Below are 20342 nucleotides of genomic sequence, written 5' to 3'. Positions count from 1 at the left end.
GTATGACCTTCCCATGTGACCAGGGCGCATCCTCTCTGCGACTCTCGTTATAGAGCTTCAACGCCGTGTGAGCCCACCCTGCGCAGGTAAGGACAATAAACCTCAGTTCACTACATTCGGGAAATCTTCGTTTGACTGTAAAATAACTAACGTTACATATTACGAATATATCTTGTTTATATTGAGCTCCTTTATTTTTTTTGGAGCATAATATTACACCTCATGATGAAAACATGCAAGCTCGTTGCCATCAAATTAGCTTCGTAAGCTAACTAGGCCAGAGGCCTTGCCTTTCACATCAAATATATGTTATGCTGCTGTTATCTATTAACATTTTAGTTGGCTACTATCAGCTTCAAACTAAACGTTTTTAGTTATATCTTGTACGCACAACATTCAGCAAATATTCACATACTGAGTACATATGTTTTTGGCAGCACAGACAAAAAGCGGAAAAAATCAGCTCTTTGCGGTTAACTGCATCTCGTGTTAGTTAGCAACTTGAATAGCTAATGTTGCGATACATTGTCTATACTGTTGTCTTTGCTATAGCAGGATTCTAACAGTGTTCTGATCCAGAGACTGGATTCAAATTCCCTTTTTTTAAATCATTGTAACCTTGTAACTAAACATTTTTAAAAGCTCTTTTTCAAGTTGTGTCCAAACTGCAGTTAGGACAATTTGTTGGTCACTTGGTGCATTACCCTTTCTCTATGAAGATGAAGCCATGTTTGATATATCTTCTCTTCTGGCTATGACATACAGTTAATGCTACTCTATATCTTCCTCTACTTTCGTATGAGGTCAATTCACGTCTGAATCTTTACTGTACATTTCCCTCCTTTTCTGTGAGTGGTCTCTCTTCAAGGCTTTAATAAATGGTTCTTCCTGTTTCTTTCATATAAACCTAACATTCTGATTCTGAACACAGTTCAATTGACTATTTAAATTGGGCTGTCCTCTCTACACTTGCTCTATGTACATTGTAGGCTAACTGAACCTGTCTGCAGACAGTGTTGTTTTGCACCTCCATATCCCCATGCTAACTGTGGAGGAGGGTGGCAGACAAGAACTTACACCCTACACTTTCACCATTATGTTTCTGCAGAAATATTCCATCAGATGAAGAGGAGAGTTTTCCTTTTTCCTCATCCACGTTGACTTGTTGCCACGTCGTTGTCAGTTTTTGAATTGACCGAATCTTCTCTTCGTTCAAAGACTTCTAAATTGGCCCTCGCTTTAACTGCTTCCTTATTCTGTTTGTGCTGTGTAATCTCACATTGAGTTAGTTTAGAGCTCGTCAGCCATTTTGAGGATTGCCATGTCCCAGAAGATTCCATCTGATAGCTCTCAGAAAGGCTTTGCTGTGGGACGCGGGCTTCTGGCTGCTGCTGAGACCCTCAACTTCAGCATGAATGAACAGCGTTCAGACAGTCTCCATCATGGCTCAACCGCCAGACAGTTGCACGGCATGTCCTCGGGTATGGGTGGTGGTGAGTGTGACCCGCAGCTGTCCCGTCGTGGTGGCGGCAGCAGTCACATTGGCAACTCCATAAAGCTGTTTTCCAGCTTGGGCCTGTCGCCCGCTGACCTGGACGTGCTGGCACAGATCCCAGAAGACAACATTAGTGTGGAGACCTTGCCTCACCTTATAATGCAGCTTAAGAACCGGAAGGTGGATTCTGACAGACGCATGGCAGGCAACTCTAGAGGGGACCTGTCCGGGCTCTCCTCTGAGCCCTCATACAGAGCCAGCAGAGACGACTGGGATGACATGCGTGTTGGCAAACTGGGTGGTTCCATGGGGCAAGCTTCGGCCCACGCTCAGCAAGGAGACTTGGGCTACAATTCCATCCAAGACACTTCAGCTGGAAGGTACGAACTCGACTATGGCCACGGCAGTGGCGGAAGAGATCCAGGGTGGTATTCAGATCTTTCCCGTGATCGCTACAGCGGTATGGGCATGGGTCCCCCTTCAGCGGCAGACAGTGTCTTTATGACCAGGAGAATGGGATCCCCGTCCCAAGGCAAAGTGCAGGACTTCTTAGGAGTTATACCTCACATGTTTCCCCATGTGTGCTCACTTTGTGATTTTGACGTGCACTCTACCATGGTGAGTATTAACTCCAATTCATTTTCCACTTTACCTGTCTATTTCACACCGTCTCCTCTGATCTCAGTTTGATTGCTACTCTCATAAACGCACGGACACTTTCAATTCAAGACCACTTTTTGAATTTTATAATCAAATCTTTTATATCTTTTGATTTATCAAGTGATGAAAAGCCAATCCTACAGTACACTAAGTAATGATTCAACAAGTCTGTTTTATAGTAGCATCATATCTCCACTTATTCAGCTTCTTTCTCCTTTTTTTGAAGAGCCGTAGTTGAATCACCCTTTTGCTTTCTAATTGGTGTGGGAGCCAATTAATGTATACAGTGTATGTCTTCAGTAAATCAGTCACTCATCCAGTGGTTGTCTTGGTCTGCAGGAGTGGAACCAGCACACAGATGGATTACGCCATACAGAAAACCAGCGGCTCCTCCTGCAAATGTAAGTTACATTTCCTCTTCAAACACACTACGTTATGTAAAGACCTTTTCGCAAAACAAGGTTGTTTTGACTAAAGTTCAGATACCCACTGAAACGAAACGTCTGTGTACAACGTTTACCCTGCCTGCTTGAAAAAAAGCATGAAGAGAGGGAAAAATAAATATTTTAAAATAAAATTGTGTGAACCATCAATGATTTTTTGCCAATGTTCTCCCATGACCATTAGGTACCCAGAATGGGATCCACACATGGCCACAAGCAGAAGGTATGTGTCTCATTTTCCCACACGTGCACACTCACTCACTCGCACACACTCACACACACACTCGCTCTCTCTTTCTCACACACACTCACACACACACTCGCTCTCTCTTTCTCACACACACTCACACACACACACACACACTCGCTCTCTCTTTCTCTCACACACACACACACACACTCACTCGCTCTCTCTTTCTCACACACGCACACACATGCTCTCTCTTTCTCACGCACGCACACACACACTCGCTCTCTCTTTCTCGCACACACACACGTGCACACTCGCTTTCTCACACACACACACACGTGCACACTCGCTCTCTCTTTCTCACACACGCACACACACGCCAGTTGTTATAACATGTTTGCAAATATTAGTCCCAAGAGTTGATAAAGAACATACACCAGTTAACAAGAAACCTTTCAGGTGTTTTGAATTTAAAGAGTAACTGCACACTTTTTTTTTTTAAAAGAGAAAAAAACTTCTCATTTAGAGAACAGCCTATGTGGCATCTATGAGTGTGAAACATTTAATCTAACGTCAACATTGACTACAAAGTATAAACACGGTCATTTTGGTCATAAAGTCCGTCTTGTCCAAAACAGAGTTATTTTCTTTTTTGAGACTTGTGGTCCTTGACTGCATCACAACATAAACGAAGGCTGGCTTTGTTTTAATCCTGCCGACAGCTGGCATCACACTAGAAATTATACATCCAGAGCTGCTCTCGACCCGATTGGAATCCCTTCTGTAAATTTGGGTTGACTTTGGATATCCCTATGGGGCTCGTTAGGGACCATCGATAAAATGGGACAATATGTTGACATTTCAGTGACTTAAACTCAAACCAACTATAAATTGTATAAATTAATTTACAAATATTGAAAGCATTTATTTAGAACTAAAAAAGAATGAGAATATTATCTAATTTACATTGTGTAATTTATTGATGGCCCCTAACTAGCCCCGGGCATAGGCTATCCAAATTCAAACCAAATTTACCACTGTCGCATACCAGTCAGCTAAAGTTAATTGTCTAAATCATTTTTTATTTTTTTTACTCTTGTCAACTGCGAACACACACACACACACATGAGACAACCACACCCCCATTTCTTAATGAACCAAATATAAAACGAGGCCAAATCCGGAAGTGAAGTTGCACTTTAAAATACGTAGCTGAATCAGTCTTATGTAATTAGACTGAATCTCATGTTTGTCCCTTTTTCAGCGGTGGGTCTCATCTACTGGAGACCACCAATCAATCAGCCGGTCTTCTGGGACCAATCCCCATGGCTGAAAGGCAGCAGGCTGGAGGAGGGCGCATGAGCTCCGGTTGGGGTAATGCTGTGTTTGTGTGAAAGATTGTGTCCGTGTCTGAAATGGAATCTGATTCCCTTTTAGTGCACTACTTTTGATTAGGGTTCCATAGGGCTCTGGCCAAAAGTAGTGCACTATATAGGGAATAGGGTGCCTTTTTTTCCCCGGATGCCGCCAATGTATACTTATTCCTGTCACCTTACTGAGTCATTTCTGTATTCATTACCATGTTATCATTGTCATTAAAGGGATAGGCCTAGTTAACCTAAATTACTAAATGACATATTGGCTTCCTGACCCTGTAATCAGTCTAGGGACAAAGGAAGACAGTAATCCATGTTTTAGCTGGCTACTGCCATGTTGTAATTTAAGTGACTGGGTCCTTGAATTTAAAAATATATATATATATATATTTTTTTTTTAAATTAAAAACCTGTGTGTGTGTATATATAAAACCTTGTGTATGTGTATATAAATAGAACCTCTTATGTCTGTTTAGGTGGTGGTGCTGGATCTAATGTTGGATCAGGCAAGCCACATCAACACTCTATGGCACTTAAACAGGTAATGTGTTTTATTTGTCATATTATCTTGATCAAATACAATCTTTTTACTGCAATGCAGTGACCAGGTACCTCCTCATCAAAAACACATGTATTTTTACTGGTATGTCTTAGGTGTGAGAGTCATGGATTCAACTTGTTTTTGTATCGTTCTGAACTGTTCTCCTCCTCAGATCAGAAGCAAAGTCGTGGTGGCCAAATATGACAGGAGTCCTCTGTCTAACAAAGCCATGTTCGCCCTGGTTGAACCCTTTGGAACTCTCTGTGAACACCTGGTACTGAAGAACAAGGTAAAGTACGACACTTTGTGCCACCTTGCCAGGGGCATGTTCAATTCTGGGCGTACGTGGAGATTCTAGGATTTGCGTGCGCAACAAACTAATGGGATTTATAAAACATTTATTTTTTTCTTGATAAATCAGAGCCATACTGTATTTCTGCGCTCGTGAACAAGCCCCGCCCGGAAAACAGCCTCCGTTCACCCTTTTATGTAAACAATAAAAACACCCTCGTTTGCTGTGTGATTCAGAAATGCTAGAACTGGGTCGTGACAGTTTTTTTCTGTAGAGGTGTGGGCTGAATGTTTTAATAATTTGCAGTGACTTTTTAAACTAAAATTTCTGACCAAATAAAAAATGATAGAAATATATCCGTCAATTTGCTGCTATGCAATCTCCTTCCCCAACTGCAAATACATCTGTTTTCACACCAGACCTACATTCTGTTTATATTGGCTGACCATAATTACAATTCCCGTGCCTCAAACACTTCAATTACACCCCCCCCTCCAAAAAAAAAAAAAAAACCTATATTTGCTTGCAATGCAATTGATCAACCACTAGAAGTTCTGCAAATCCATGGTCTTGAGAAGTGAGTGGAAATACGCACGCTTTCCCCCTCAAGTTCAAACTTGAAACTGTCGCACACGCGAGGTTGTCTTTTTGTTGTTGTTGTGTTGTGCCCACACACACAGTCATTGACTGTAAAGGTTCTTAATTGGAGTGTCCAGGAAACCACCCCCTTTTTGTGTTTTCACACCACTTTCCTCTTATTACAACGTATTAATCAATTCTGCTTTATTAACTAACGTATTACAGTACAACTGGAAACGCAAACTCTTTCAAACACTTGACTTGCTCCTATTACCCATTTTAACAGAAGTAAACGGATGACGTTGTTGTATTAGAGCACCCGATGACTGGTCCTGTAGCACAGGGTTCATGATGCGTATTCCTACTCCCACAGGCCTTTTTAGAAATGGAGACTCATAAGGAAGCTAGGGATGTGGTGAGCTACTACCAGCAGAACCCAGCGCTGTTGCATGGGAAACAAATCACTTGTTATCTGTCCAAGGAACTCATGGTGATTCGGGTAATATTGGAATATTGTCCTTATTTGTCTATTTTTTTCATTAGTGTTTTACCTGTCTGTTGTATCGAGGAAATACCTCAAGTCACTCGGCTGCCTTTCTATCTTAGCTGACCGTTAACGACCCCCAGTGATCATGCACGCAAACCAGTACACGTAAGATGTTCCTCTCTCTGAATACAGAAAGACAGCAGAACTGAGAGAATCAACCGGGAGGCGAAACAAGGCAAAGAGCCGGTGGCGGTGAACCAATCGCAGGTAGTCTTCTTCTCCAACTTGCCGCGTGAGAACGAGAAGAAGCAGGAACTCCTCACCATCGCGCGGCGCTTCGGCACCGTGGAGAAACACTTGTTTCTAACTGATGAGGTAAAAGTCCTCTATTTATTCTCTGTATAAAAAAATTATACTAATGTTTGGATAAAAGCGTCTGCTAAATGGCGCATGTTATTTGTTAACGCAGCACTCTTACTTTCAAAGAAATTTTTTTGAAATCCAAATAACCTCACAGAGGTTCATTTGTAGAGGGTTTAAACACTGTTTCCCATGGTTGTTCAATGAAGCATAAACAATTAATGAACATGCACCTGTGGAACGGCCATTAAGACACTAACAGCTTACAGACGGTAGGCAGTTAAGGTCACAGTTATGAAAGCTTAGGACACTAAAGAGGCCTTTCTACTAACCTTGTAAAAACACCAAACGAAAGATGCCCAGGGTGCCTTAGGCATGCTGCAAGGAGGCATGAGGATATATATTTTTTTATTTTATTATATTTTGGATCTGTCATGAAGGCTTAAAATGTATAAACGTTAGCGTTTGTCTTCCTAGTCTTTTGTTCAGCTGGGGTCTGCGGAGGATGCTGAGATGTTGGTGAAGTACTACACTCTGAATCCACTGACCATCCAGGGAAAGACTGTCCGTTTAAACATCTGTACCAAGTACAAGACCTTGAAGTAAGAATTCCCCAGATTGATTCAGTGCTTCATTATTACATTAGAGGACTTAGTTGGCCTTTTTTTCCAGAGGTAGCTGTACTGATTGTGGATTGTTGTCTGTCTGTAACAGTGTGGGTAATCGCTCCAACAAACTGATGGATGATAAGAGAAGGAGAAGCAACAGTAGTACTGGGCCCAAAGACAGAAGTTCTTCCAGAAGTGGTAAATCTTCCTCTAGCAGCAAAGCCAAAGAGGACAAGAAGGAACCACCAAAAGGAGAGGACTGCGGTGCAGAGAGAAAGGGGGAGAGGTCAGGAGGAGAGGGGGAGGGGTCAGGTGATGAGGTGGCTGGTGTGATGGAGGGAGATGACGCTGAGGAGTGCAAAGGAGAGGGAGACCAAGGTTCACGTGATGATGGGTCGTCAGAGGACAAGGCTGAAGACGTGACGGAAGACCCAGAGACCGCTGCCAACACCAGTCTGGAATCCCAGGAGGAGAAGGAACCTGCTCCGGACTCCGACGACGTTCCGAGCACTGCCAAGGTTCTGAGCAGTGGTGATGTCACAGAGAAGGCTGAGGGGTCAGAGGTGGAGGAGGGGACTGTGCCTGCTCCAGAGGAGAAAGCGGAGGGAGAGCCTGAGAGTGAACAGATGGAAACTGAAGCCACTACAGATGAGCCAGAGACCGAGGACAAGGATGACATGCCGTCGGCAGAGCCAGCGGAGAGCTCAGAGATGCATGAGGAACAACTACCTGCAGACCAGGTAGGTCAACAACAGAAAACATTTACAGGCCAAGAAAATATTTGTCTTGCTTACAAGTTGGCACTACTCTTGTGTTTTTGTTCTGTTGAGCACAGTGACATATCTCCCTTAAAAAATGGTTTTTATATTGTTCATATTGTAAACATTTATTTTTAATATATAAATAATATGTTGACATAAAGTACCAGTCAGAAGTTTGGACACCTACTCATTCCAGGGTTTTTATTTTTACGATTTTCAAAATTGTATAATAATAATAGTGAAGACATCAAAACTATTAAATAACACACAGAATCATGCACTAACCAAAAAAAAGTGTTAAACAAATCTAAATATATTTTGTTTGATTCTTCAAAGTAGCCATCCTTTGCCTTGATGACAGCTTTGCACATTCTTGGCATTCTGTCAACCAGCTTCATGAGGTAGTCACCTGAAATGCATTTCAATTAACAGGTGTTCCTGTTAATTTGTGGAATTTCTTTCTGTCTTAATGTGTTTCAGCCAATCAGTTGTGTTGTGACAAGGTAGGGGTTGTATACAGAAGATAACCCTTTTTGGTAAAAGACCAAGACCATATTATGGCAAGAACAGCTCAAATACACAAAGATAAACAACAGTTCATTACTTTAAGACATGAAGGTCAGTCAATACAGAACATTTCAAGAACTTTGAAAGTTTCTTAATTAAAGCGCAGTCGCAAAAACCATCAAGCGCAATGATGAAATTGGCTGTCATGAGGGCCGCCAGAGGAAAGGAAGTCCCAGAGTTACCTCTGCTGCAGAGGCTAAGGTCATTAGAGTTACCAGCCTCAGAAATTGTAGCCCAAATAAATGTTTCGCCGAGTTCAAGTAACAGACATATCTCAACATCAACTGTTCAGAGGGGACTGTGTGAATCAGGCCTTCATGGTTGAATTGCCGCAAAGAAACCACTACTAAAGGACACCAATAAGAAGAAGTGACTTGCTTGGGCCAAGAAACACGAGAGATGGACATTAGACCTGTGGAAATCTGTCCTTTGGTCTGATGGGTACAAATGTGAGATTTTTGGTTCCAACCGCCGTGTCTTTGTTAGACGCTGAGTAGGTGAACGGAGGATCTTCGCGTGTGTAATTTCCACAGTGAAGCATGGAGGAAGAGGTGTGGGGGTGCTTTGCTGGTCATTGATTTATTTAGAGTTCAAGGCACATTTAACTCGCATGACTACCACAGCATTCTGCAGCGATACGCCATCCCATCTGGTTTGGGCTTAGTTCCACTATAATTTGTTTTTCAACAGCACAATGACCAAAAACGCACCTTCTGGCTGTGTAAGGGCTATTTGACCAAGAAGAAGAGTGATGGAGTGCTGCATCAGACCTAGTCACCCGACCTCAATCCAATAGAGACGGTTTGAGATGGGTTGGACCGCAGAGGGAAGGAAAAGCAGCCAATAAGTGCAAACTCCTTCAAGACTGTTGGAAAAGCATTCCAGGTGAAGCTGGTTGAGAGAATTGCCAAGAGTGTGCAAAGCTGTCATCAAGGCAAATGATGGCTATTTGAAGAATCTCAAATATATTTTGATTTGTTTAATACTTTTTGGGGGTTACTACATGACTCCATGTGTTATTTCATAGTTGTGATGTCTTCACTATTATTCTACACTGTAGAAAATAGTAAAAATAAAGGAAAAAACCCTTGAATGAGTAGGTGTGTCCAAACCTTTGACTGGTGCTTTATGTTGAATATGTAACTAACATGTTGTTCGTTTCCGTCAGGAGGAGGGCAGCATGGAACAGGACTTCCCAGAGAACATGGATGACTTTGTGACTCTGGATGAGTTGGCAGAGGACGAGGACTTGGAGAGACAGGACTCCTCATCCAAAGTAAAGTACTCCTCTTCAGGTAAACAACATTAACTTCACCTCTATCTAGCATGATGTATGATCATTTAATTTAGGATGATTGATTGATTAGCGTCTGTGGAATTGAAAACCATTGCTACAGTGTCGGCCCACATGAAAAGTAAGCTACAGCAACTGTTGTTGGGTGAAAGTAAACAGTTGTGTAATTGTCGCTCTCATCCTCTCATTGCAGGAAGCTCTAAGAAAATTGGGGGATTGAGAGTGGTCAACGTTGTGGGATTTAAACGAGCCTATGGTTTTCTGAACGAGATCTTGGCCCTGGCCAAACCCTTCGGTACTGTAGTTCAGCACCTGGTGCTTGACGTGAGACCTGAGGTAAAGTTGGTTGATAGATTCATTTGACAGTTAAAAAGCGGGGGGGGGATAAATAAATAAATAATGAAGTCAACTTTGAACTATTGTGTATATTTTCTTTGTTGGTGAACCTAGGCCTTTTTGCAACTCAATTCGGAAGAAGAGGCCAAAGCAATGGTCAATTTCTACAGTGGGAATGTAACACCGACTGTGTGTGGGAAGTCTGTGAAAATCTACCATTCACAGACATACGCTACCATTCAGGTGAGCTCCGTACCTGCAGATTCAGTTTGCCAGCCTTCTACTGTAGAAGTTATTTGTAATGTTTGTTTGTTCTTCTTGCAGAGTGGGAGAGTGGTATACGTGGGTCAGATTCCCCACTTCAAATCCTCAGATGCCTCTCTTCTGAAAATTGCTGAACCGTTCGGCAAAGTGAGACGCTATTTCCTGAACAGATCTCGCAATGAGGTAATGAAATATTTTGTTCTCTCTTCGGCTACAGAGCTTCTTGGAAAGAGTGGGATACAAAACAAATGTGGATTTCTATTGTATGTTAATTATTTCATTTCTAGTGTTTCATTGAGATGGAACGTGGAGAGGACGCTGAGAGAATGTCTGAGACCTACATGGACACGCCCCCTAAATTCGAAGGCAAGCGGCTAACGGTGTACGTGAGCAGGAAGTACAAACAGCTCAAATACGGGTGAGTTAAACTAAACAACAGTTGGTGTATTTGCTGTGAGCGTTGTACACTTCAACTTATTTCTGTCACTACTAAGATGGCGACACTAAAGATGAAATACTCTTTTCCCACACTAGACACCGACCACCTGCCCCTGACTCTGAGGAGAAGAAGAGGTCGTCGAAGAGGGAGCGATCAGGCAGTGAAACGAGCTCCCACTGGAGCTCCGCAGCCAAAAGCTCAGCCAAACAGGATGAAGAACCTCCGGTCAAGAAGTCCAGAGAGGAGATGGTGGAGACGCCCACTGAGCAGAGTGAGGTAGAGGTTAGGAAGGAGGAGGAGGAGGTACAGGGAGAGCACGAGCACGGTCAACCCTCTGAGACCTCAGCTGTACACAAGATTGACACTGACATAGTAAGTTTATCTGGCTTAGGTTGTTGACAATGTCACCATATTCACTGTAGTGTATTACTACGGATCACAGTCCTATGGGGCTTTGGTCAAACGTAGTTCGCGGTCATCATCAGCAATCCCTCTATGATGATCTAATGGGGAATATGACGCCATTCTGAGATGTAACCCCAGGCGGTTTTAGTTTGTCAACCAAAAGTAGTATCTTAAGGAACTGACTCTCTATTGTCCTGTGCCGTAGAACATCAAAATGGAGGAAAACGAGACGGCCATTTCCATAGTGAGTGTGAGGAGCGTTGAGGAGAATGGAGAGACTGCCAGCACACCATCCCAGGCTGAGGGGAAGCTTTCATCAACCAGCCCGGTTCCTCTGGGGCCTTATGAGTCTAACAACCCAGTGGGTAAGGACATGCTCAGATTAATACTCGAGGGGGAAATGGGTTTTCTATGTGTTTAGAAATACTTTTTTAAAATTTTATTTATAACATATATAAAAAAAAATAAAAAAATATGTCAGACCACTTTTGTCTTGTCCAACGCATTAAAAATATATGCACTACATAGACAAGAGTATCTGGACACCCCTTTCATTTAGTGGATTCAGTCATTTTTTTTGTTGCAGACAGGTGTATAAAATCATGCAAACAGCCATGCAATCTCCATAGACAAACATTGGCAGTAGAATGGCCTTACTGAAGAGCTCAGTGACTTTCAATTTATGCCCTGCTAGAGCTGCCCAAGGTCAACTGTAAGTGTTATTGTGAAGTGGAAACGTCTAGGAGCAACAGCTTCTCAACCACGAAGTGGTAGGGCGCACAAGCTCACAGAACGGGGCTGCCGAGTTCGGAAGCACGTAGAAATGGTCTGTCCTCGGTTGTGAGTTCAAAATGGCCTCTGGAATCGTCAGCACAGGAACTGTTCATCGGGAGCTCCTTGAAATGGGTTTCCGTGGCAGAACAGCCTCACACGAGCCTAAGATGCGTCGGCTGGAGTGGTGTAAAGCTCGCCACCTTTGGACTCTGGAGCAGTGGAAATGCGTTCTCTGGAGTGATGAATCACGCTTCACCATCTGGCAGTCCGACATCAAATATGGGTTTGGTGGATGCCAGGAGAACGCTACCTGCCCAAATCCATAGTGCCAACTGTAACGTTTGGTGGAGGAGGAATAATGGTCTGGGGCTGTTTTTCATGGTTCGGCCTAGGCCCCTTAGTTACAGTGAAGGGAGATCTTAACCTTACAGCATACAATGACTTTCTAGACAGTTCTGTGCTTCCAACTTTGTGGCAACAGTTTGGGGAAGGCCCTTTCCTGTTTCAGCATGGCAATGTCCCATGTGCACAAAGCAAGTTTCATACAGAAATGGTTTAAGATCGGTGTGGAAGAACTTGACTGGCCTGCACAGAGCCCTGACCTTAACCCCATCGAACACCTTTGGGATGAATTGGAACGCCGACTACGAGCCAGGCCTTATCGCCCAATATCAGTGCCCGTCCTCACTAATGCTCTTGTGGCTGAATGGATGTTCCAACATCTAGTGGAAAGCCTTCCCAGAAGATTGGAGGCTGTTATAGCAGTGAAAGGGGGTGGGGCAACTTTATAATAATGCCCATGATTTTGGGAATGTTCAACAAGCAGGTGTCCACATACTTTTGACCATGTAGATTATATCATATTTCATACATCAAATCAAATGTTATTTGTCACCTGCCCTGAATAGAACAGGTGTAGACGTTTTTTTGTGAAATTCTTCCAACCAAACATCATAGTGACTCTGTCTGATTGCAGGTGTTGAATATGTGAAGATGGGGTACTACTGTAGAGTCTGTTTCCTGTTCTATTCCAATGAGGAGACGGCCAAGAAGGTTCACTGTAGCAGTCAATCTCACTACCAAAAACTCAAGGTAAACATACACAATATTTTAGTCAATTAGCAGATATACCAAAATGATTTAAGCAGTCATTTAAAGCTCTGACACAAAACACACCAATACGTCTCTCACTTTGTAGCAAACAGTTGTCAGCATCCAGAAAAAACATTTTGTTCTGAAATCTAAATGCTGTCCTTTTTTCTTTCTTTCTTTTTCAGAAACATCTGGAAAAGGAGAAGGCCAAAGCTGAAAGTACCACAGGGACGAAGACTCCTGTTTAGGAATGATGACAAGTGTTGGAAATGTTTACGCTTGGATAGAGTTCGTTTGTAACGCAAGAGTGGATGTTTCAGCTATTTTTTTTTTTTTGTCTTTTCTTTTTTTAAAGCTTTCATGTTTAGTCATACAGTCTTGTAACTCTTTATTTTAACCAATGTACTGTACCAGGAGGAACCAACCATAAATGGGTCTGGAGAATGTAGGGAGTTTTGTATGCCTGGTTTTGTTTTTAATATTTTCTGATAACTCGTCTTGCTAAATTTGTTAAGTGCAAGACACATTTTTGATTTGTGTTGAAGTCATAGGACGACATCCCTCTCAGATGCTGGTCTTTTGATTGGTTCCCCGACTGTTGTGATGCAGAGACAAGAAATAACGTAAACCAATTATATTAGGGCAAGTGTCTAAAGAAAGGAGTTTGGTTGATCATTTTTAATAAATGCCTCCCATGCAGATGTTCAGATAATTGCATTGCTTGGATGTATAATGAACAAAAATTATAAATTCAACATGTAATGTGTTCCCACGTTTCATGAGTTGAAATAAAAGATCCCAGAAAAGTTTTTTGTTTATCTGAAAACATATTTCTCAAATGTTGTGAACAAATGTGTTTCCTTCCCTGTCAGTGAGCATTTTCTCCTTTGCCAAGATAATCCATCCACCTGACAGGTGTGGCATATCAAGAAGCTGATTAAACAGCATGATCATTACACAGATGCACCTTGTGCTGGGGGGACCATAAAAGGCCACTAAAATGCGCTGTTTTGTCAACACGATGCCACAGATGTCTCAATTGGTATGCTGACTGGACAGCTGATGAAATTGGGTTTGCACAACCAAAGAATTCCTGCACAAACTCGGAAACCATCTCGGGGAAGCTCACCTGCGTGCTCTTCATCTTCACCATGCTCTTGACCCAACTGCAGTTTGGCGTCGTAACCAACTCCAGTGGGAAAATGTTCACCTTCGATGGCCACTGCCACGCTGGAGAAGTGTGCTCTTCGGGCAGATGGCAAACAACTTGTATGGTGTCGTGTGGTTTTGAGTGGTTTGCTGATGTCAACGTTGTGAACAGAGTCCCCCTGGGTGATTATGGTATGGGCAGGCATAAACTACGGACAACGAACACAATTGCATTTTATCGATGGCAATTTGAATGCACAGAGATACTGTGACGAGATCCTGAGTGTACCCATTGTGTCATTCATCTGCCGCTATCACCTCGTGTTTCAGCATGATAATGCACAGCCACATGTCTCAATTATATGTACACAATTCCCGGAAGCTGAAAATGTCCCAGTTCTTCCATGGCCTGCATACTCACCAGACATGTCACCCATTGAGCATGTTTGGGATGCTCTGGATCGGCGTGTACGACAGTGTTCCAGTTCCTGCCAATATCCAGCAACTTCGCACAGCCATTGAAGAGGAGTGGAACAACAGTTTACAGGCCACAAACAGTCTGAACAACTCTATGTGAAGGGGGGAAAAAATTCTGCTGCTTGAGTTAAATGGTGATCACCAGACACTGACTGGTTTTCTGATCCACACCCCTACCTCTTTCTAAAAAGCTATCTGTGACCAACAGATGCATATCTGTATTCCCAGTCATGTGAAATCCATCCATTTAAGACCTAATTTATTTATTTGAATTCCCTTTTTTTTTTGTATGAACTGTTGCATGTTGAGTTTTCTATTTTTGTTCAGTGTATATTGGCATGTTACTGGAGGAGAATGGGTACAAATAAATGTGTTGAGAGCCCCCTCTTATTGTGAGCATGCACTTTACACACACAGTTCATGTTGAGACCAGCAGATGGTGATATTGTTCCTACTATACACACACGAGTCAACAGGGCTAAGGATGATCGTTTTTCTCAGGATTACTTGTGATTGCTTTGTGAAGTCACTGGGAAAAGTAGCAATCTTAAATGAAATTGCGCTTTTCACAAAAAAAACAATATTTGTATAAATCAATATTTTTACATTTGACATGTTAAAAAGGTATCTAAATTCAACATGCATTGCTAAAAGCATCACTATTTGGTGGATAATTTAGGGACCACCAAATCCACCTTTCATCCAGATGGATCCATCCTGTTTTCTGTGTCCACTGTCCTTCACAACGCCAAGTTCCCCTGAATGGCAACTTATGGACAAAGGTCTGGTCGCCTGCATGGTGAAAAATGATCGTTCCTGGGAGGCTTGGAGGGAGGAGAAACCAAAATGCGAGTTGTATCAATCCTCCCTGGAAAGAGGTCCTGACATTCCCTTAGTCCCCTCTCTTTCCAGTTTTTAGAGTCTGTTCTTTGAGCTGGAATATAAAGGCAGTAGTGGCTATAGATCAGACTGCAGCACCATTGTCTCCTGAGCAGGTCATCCCCCCCCCCTCTCCCAGGCTGGGGCTATGCATGTAGATGAGCCCAGGGCAGATGTCCACAAATATTTTGGGGTTTGTTGCGGGGAGTCTCCGAACAAAAAGGCTTGTCCGTCCCTAACCGAGGAGGGTTCTCTCCTTTGGGACTTCCTATTCTGTCTGCGTGCCAAATTCTTTCAGAGGAGAGGACCAAGCAAGGTTTTATACCATTAGGCTTGATATCAAGGAGAGTGCTGGAGTCGCAGTGGGAGAATGTGTACAGATGTCCCAGCAGAGTCACAAGTTCATGACCCTGGTGTGTTGCAGGCACACCCTCGTTGCATCTCATCATCAGGCTCTGGCTACGACCCTGCTTGATATCAGTAAAGGGCCTCTGGCTACGACCCTGCTTGATGTTAGTAAAGGGCCTCTGGCTACGACCCTGCTTGATATCAGTAAAGGGCCTCTGGCTACGACCCTGCTTGATGTCAGTAAAGGGCCTCTGGCTACGACCCTGCTTGATGTTAGTAAAGGGCCTCTGGCTACGACCCTGCTTGATATCAGTAAAGGGCCTACATGTGACTTGTTGCCCAAATCTTATGCTTCTTTCTTGATTGACCTGTTGGGACAGCATGGTCAACATGGTACCAGCATTCTAATCCATGTTCCGTTGCTGGGAGTGATATTGGTAATTTTGCAGGTTTACAGAATCTACACATTATTGGTTGTAATTAAAAAGCCAGAAGAAGTCAAGATGCACAAAAAAAAGGTTATTCATTTGTTAAGGCACATGTTGTGTGACAGAGAGAGAAGTTACATTATAATTAGACTCATGCTGGCCTTCCTGTAAACTATCATAATATTATTGGAAACGAAGAGGGTTTATTCCAAGCATTTGCTCCCAAAATCATCCTGAAATCAATCACTCCAAACCATTCAGGACACTTAATCACCTTTAAGTGATAATGGTATTATTCTAGCTTTTAGCAGGATACCTTTTCAAGGTAACGGGATCACAGGTAAGTGGTGTTGCCTCTATCCCTTAAGTGACACTTCATCTTCAGGTGTCATCAGCCAGACATAAATCTGAATTTGTTTCTGTGGCTAATGACGAGATATATTCCTTTATTTTCAAATGACATGCAAGGACTGATTTAAAAACAATATTCTGAACACGAAGTCTTCCAAATTATTCGCTAGTTTATTATGACCATTTAGATATTACTGTAGATGCCCTCAAATACATTTTGAGGTAAAAAAACAAAAAAAACAATGGTTTATATTCACAATAAAACCTGCATGAGCAAGTTCGTGTGTAATTCATTTCTGAAAAGTGTGAAAAATAGATTTCTTGGGACAAAGTAGATTGAGGTTCTCTTGTTGCTTTTTGCCTGTGTTCTGCTCTGTCGGAGGGATGGAGGAAGGGAGAGAGATATATAACAGACAAGCCCCAACACGAGGCTTAAGGGATTAAGTTCATTCTCACTGCCAGTCCGTTCGTCACCTAACCGATGCCCTCCACCATGCAGCCCTCTCAATGTGCTACCGTGTTTTGTGATTGGCCGATCCAGTCCACTGAACAATAGTAAGAAGGATGAGTGACTCCAGAGAGGGGCTCCAGAGAAAATATCCCCGGGGTACGAGTAGCCTCCTATTCAAACTTAGTTCAAGTTGCATGGGCCTTGTTCCCACATAGATGCACTTGGTGGCCCGACACAGGTGTCATATACAATGTCTGTGGCGTTTTTCACAACCATTGCTTGATTCTAACAGTCTTGCATGGACATGTATGGACTAACAACCAGGGATATGTATTTGTTTGGTATCATAAGCATATATCCTAGATTAGACATTTGACAATCTGAAATGTCTATGACCGTTGTAGACTTTTCGAGAACTAAAGAAACGGTCGTTCTAAGATCAGCCCATCCATAGACTCTACCTCCAATGACGTGTTAAATCAGTGAGCAAGTTGCTCTCATACACTGTAATTGTTCAAACTCTTGGTCATCAAGTCTATCTTTGTTCCTAAAGTCTTTGTTCAGACTCCCGTTTTAACACAGGGTACTTGTGATACACCCAAGCTCCATGGAGTAGCCTGATCTTGTTAACTTCTTTCTGCTAGTGGGCAGTATTTGGAAGTTTGGATGAATGAGGTGCCCAAAGTAAACTGCCTGTTACTCAGGCCCAGAAGCTAGGATATGCGTATAATTGTTAGTATTGGATGTAACACACTGCAAAGTTTCCAAAACTGTTGGAATAATGTCTGTGAGTATACAGAACTGATATGGAAGGCATAAACCCGAGGACAATCCATCCAGAATTTGATTTTTTTCAGCTCACCTCTGATTACAATGGCTGGGAATGGGAATATAAAAGGAAGTCCTCCCAGATTGCAGTTCCTAGGGCTTCCACTAGATGTCAACAGTCTTCGGAAAGAGTTTCTGGCTTGTTTTTTTAAATGAGCTAGAATTTGTAGTTTTTCTATGTGGCTCCCATTTTGGCTGTGGTGTTAATAGCTCTTTCCGGTAAGTGTGCATACTTAGTTATTTTTCTCCGGTAATGGTCTCCGGTATTCTCCGTCTTAAATTTGATCATTTATTTACATAATAGGGTACCTGAGGATTGATTAGGAACGTTGTTTGACTTGTTTAGAAGAAGTTTATTGGTAATTTACGGATTAATTTAGCATGGATTTTGAACGTTGGAAACCGGTGGATTACTGAGTCAAGCGCCATTGAAACGTACTTTTGGGGATATAAAGAAGGACTTTATCGAACAAAAGGACCATTTGTTATGTAGCTGGGACCCTTGGGATTGCAACCAGATGAAGATCTTCAAAGGTAAGCGATTTATTTTATTGCTATTTCTGACTTTTGTGACACATCTGCTTGGTTGGAAAATGTATGTAATGCTTTTGTGTGCGGGACGCTGTCCTCAGATAATCTCATGGTGTGTTTTCGCTGTAAAGCCTTTTTGCAATCTGACAACGCGGCTGGATTAACAAGAAGTTAAGCTTTTAAATGTTGTATGACCCTTGTATTTTCAAGGAATGTTTAATATTACGATTTCTGTCATTTGAATTTGGTGCTCTGCAATTTCATCGGATGTTGGTCAGGTGGGACAGTAGCGTGGTTCTTCATTTCAAATCAAGCTCTTCTTTCCAATGTTTGTCCTTCATATTATCTCCTCAGACGTCCGTGTTGAGATGGTCAATGGTTGGTTGATGATACACAATACAACTAAGGCCTCTGAATCTACACTACAGGGCCTCCGGAACTACAATACAGGGCCTCCAGAACTACAGTACAGGGCCTCCGGAACTACAATACAGGGCCTCCAGAACTACAGTACAGGGCCTCTGGAACTACAGTACAGGGCCTCTGGAACTACAGTACAGGGCCTCTGGAACTACAGTACAGGGCCTTTGGAACTACAGTACAGGGCCTCTGGAACTACAGTACAGGGCCTTTGGAACTACAGTACAGGGCCTCTGGAACTACAGTACAGGGCTTCCGGAACTACAGTACAGGGCCTCTGGAACTACAGTCCAGGGCTTCCAGAACTACAGTCCAGGGACCCCAGAACTACAGTACAGGGCCTCTGGAACTACACCACAGGGCTTCCAGTACAGGGCCTCCAGAACTAGTACAGGGCTTCCAGGAACTACAGTACAGGGCCTCCAGAACTACAGTACAGGGCCTCCCTTTGGAACTACAGTACAGGGCTACAAGGGGGCCTCCAGAACTACAGTACAGGGCCTCTGGAACTCAGTACAGGGCCTCTGGAACTGGTAACTAACTACAGTACAGGGCCTCTGGGGCCTCTGGAACTACAGTACAGGGCCTCTGGAACTACAGTACAGGGCCTCTGGAACTACAACTACAGTACAGGGCTTCCGGAACTACAGTACAGGGCCTCTGGAACTACAGTCCAGGGCTTCCAGAACTACAGTCCAGGGACCCCAGAACTACAGTACAGGGCCTACACTGGTACTACAGTACAGGGCTTCCGGAACTACAGTACAGGGCCTCCAGAACTACAGTACAGGGCCTCCGGAACTACAATACAGGGCCTCCAGAACTACAGTACAGGGCCTCTGGAACTACAGTACAGGGCCTCTGGAACTACAGTACAGGGCCTTTGGAACTACAGTACAGGGCCTCTGGAACTACAGTACAGGGCCTTTGGAACTACAGTACAGGGCCTCTGGAACTACAGTACAGGGCCTTTGGAACAGTACAGGGACTCTGGAACTACAGTACAGGGCCTCTGGAACTACAGTCCAGGGCTTCCAGAACTACAGTCCAGGGACCCCAGAACTACAGTACAGGGCCTCTGGAACTACACTACAGGGCTTCCAGTACTACAGTACAGGGCTTCCGGAACTACAGTACAGGGCTTCCAGAACTACAGTACAGGGCCTCTGGAACTACAGTACAGGGCCTCTGTAACTACAGTACAGGGCTTCCAGAACTACAGTCCAGGGCTTCCGGAACTACAGTACAGGGCTTCCAGAACTACAATCCAGGGCCTCCAGAACTACAGTACAGGGCCTCTGGAACTACAGTACAGGGCTTCCAGTACTACAGTACAGGGCTTCCGGAACTACAGTACAGGGCTTCCAGTACTACAGTACAGGGCCTCTGAAACTACAGTACAGGGCCTCTGGAACTACAGTACAGGGCTTCCAGTACTACAGTACAGGGCTTCCGGAACTACAGTACAGGGCTTCCAGTACTACAGTACAGGGCCTCTGAAACTACAGTACAGGGCC

The 20342-nt window shown here is 43.3% G+C and overlaps 1 protein-coding gene across 1 annotated transcript; it reads left to right on the top strand.

The window, feature by feature from the left end:
- Positions 1–13772, top strand: LOC115129181 (matrin-3-like). Its single transcript, XM_065018325.1, has 20 exons — positions 1–86; positions 1109–2113; positions 2495–2556; positions 2783–2821; positions 4053–4162; positions 4641–4705; positions 4878–4994; positions 5950–6075; positions 6256–6438; positions 6901–7025; positions 7138–7771; positions 9528–9654; positions 9847–9989; positions 10104–10232; positions 10314–10436; positions 10541–10671; positions 10788–11064; positions 11303–11462; positions 12848–12963; positions 13149–13772. The coding sequence occupies exons 2-20, from the start codon at positions 1322–1324 to the stop codon at positions 13209–13211; spliced, it is 3522 nt and encodes a 1173-aa protein (XP_064874397.1). The 5' UTR covers positions 1–86; positions 1109–1321; the 3' UTR covers positions 13212–13772.
- Positions 13773–20342: the final 6570 nt, after the last annotated feature.

The sequence above is a fragment of the Oncorhynchus nerka genome, linkage group LG5 (genome assembly GCF_034236695.1).
Source record: "Oncorhynchus nerka isolate Pitt River linkage group LG5, Oner_Uvic_2.0, whole genome shotgun sequence".
In the NCBI taxonomy this organism is placed as follows: Eukaryota; Metazoa; Chordata; class Actinopteri; order Salmoniformes; family Salmonidae; genus Oncorhynchus; species Oncorhynchus nerka.
This window is presented reverse-complemented; position numbering and strand designations above follow the sequence as displayed.

Coding starts and splice junctions, on each gene's coding strand:
- LOC115129181 (XM_065018325.1), top strand. CDS start 1,322: ATGTCCCAGAAGATTCCATCTGATAGCTCTCAGAAAGGCTTTGCTGTG. Junction 2,822..4,052: donor CACATGGCCACAAGCAGAAG/GTATGTGTCTCA, acceptor TCCCTTTTTCAG/CGGTGGGTCTCATCTACTGG. Junction 9,990..10,103: donor TGCTTGACGTGAGACCTGAG/GTAAAGTTGGTT, acceptor TGGTGAACCTAG/GCCTTTTTGCAACTCAATTC.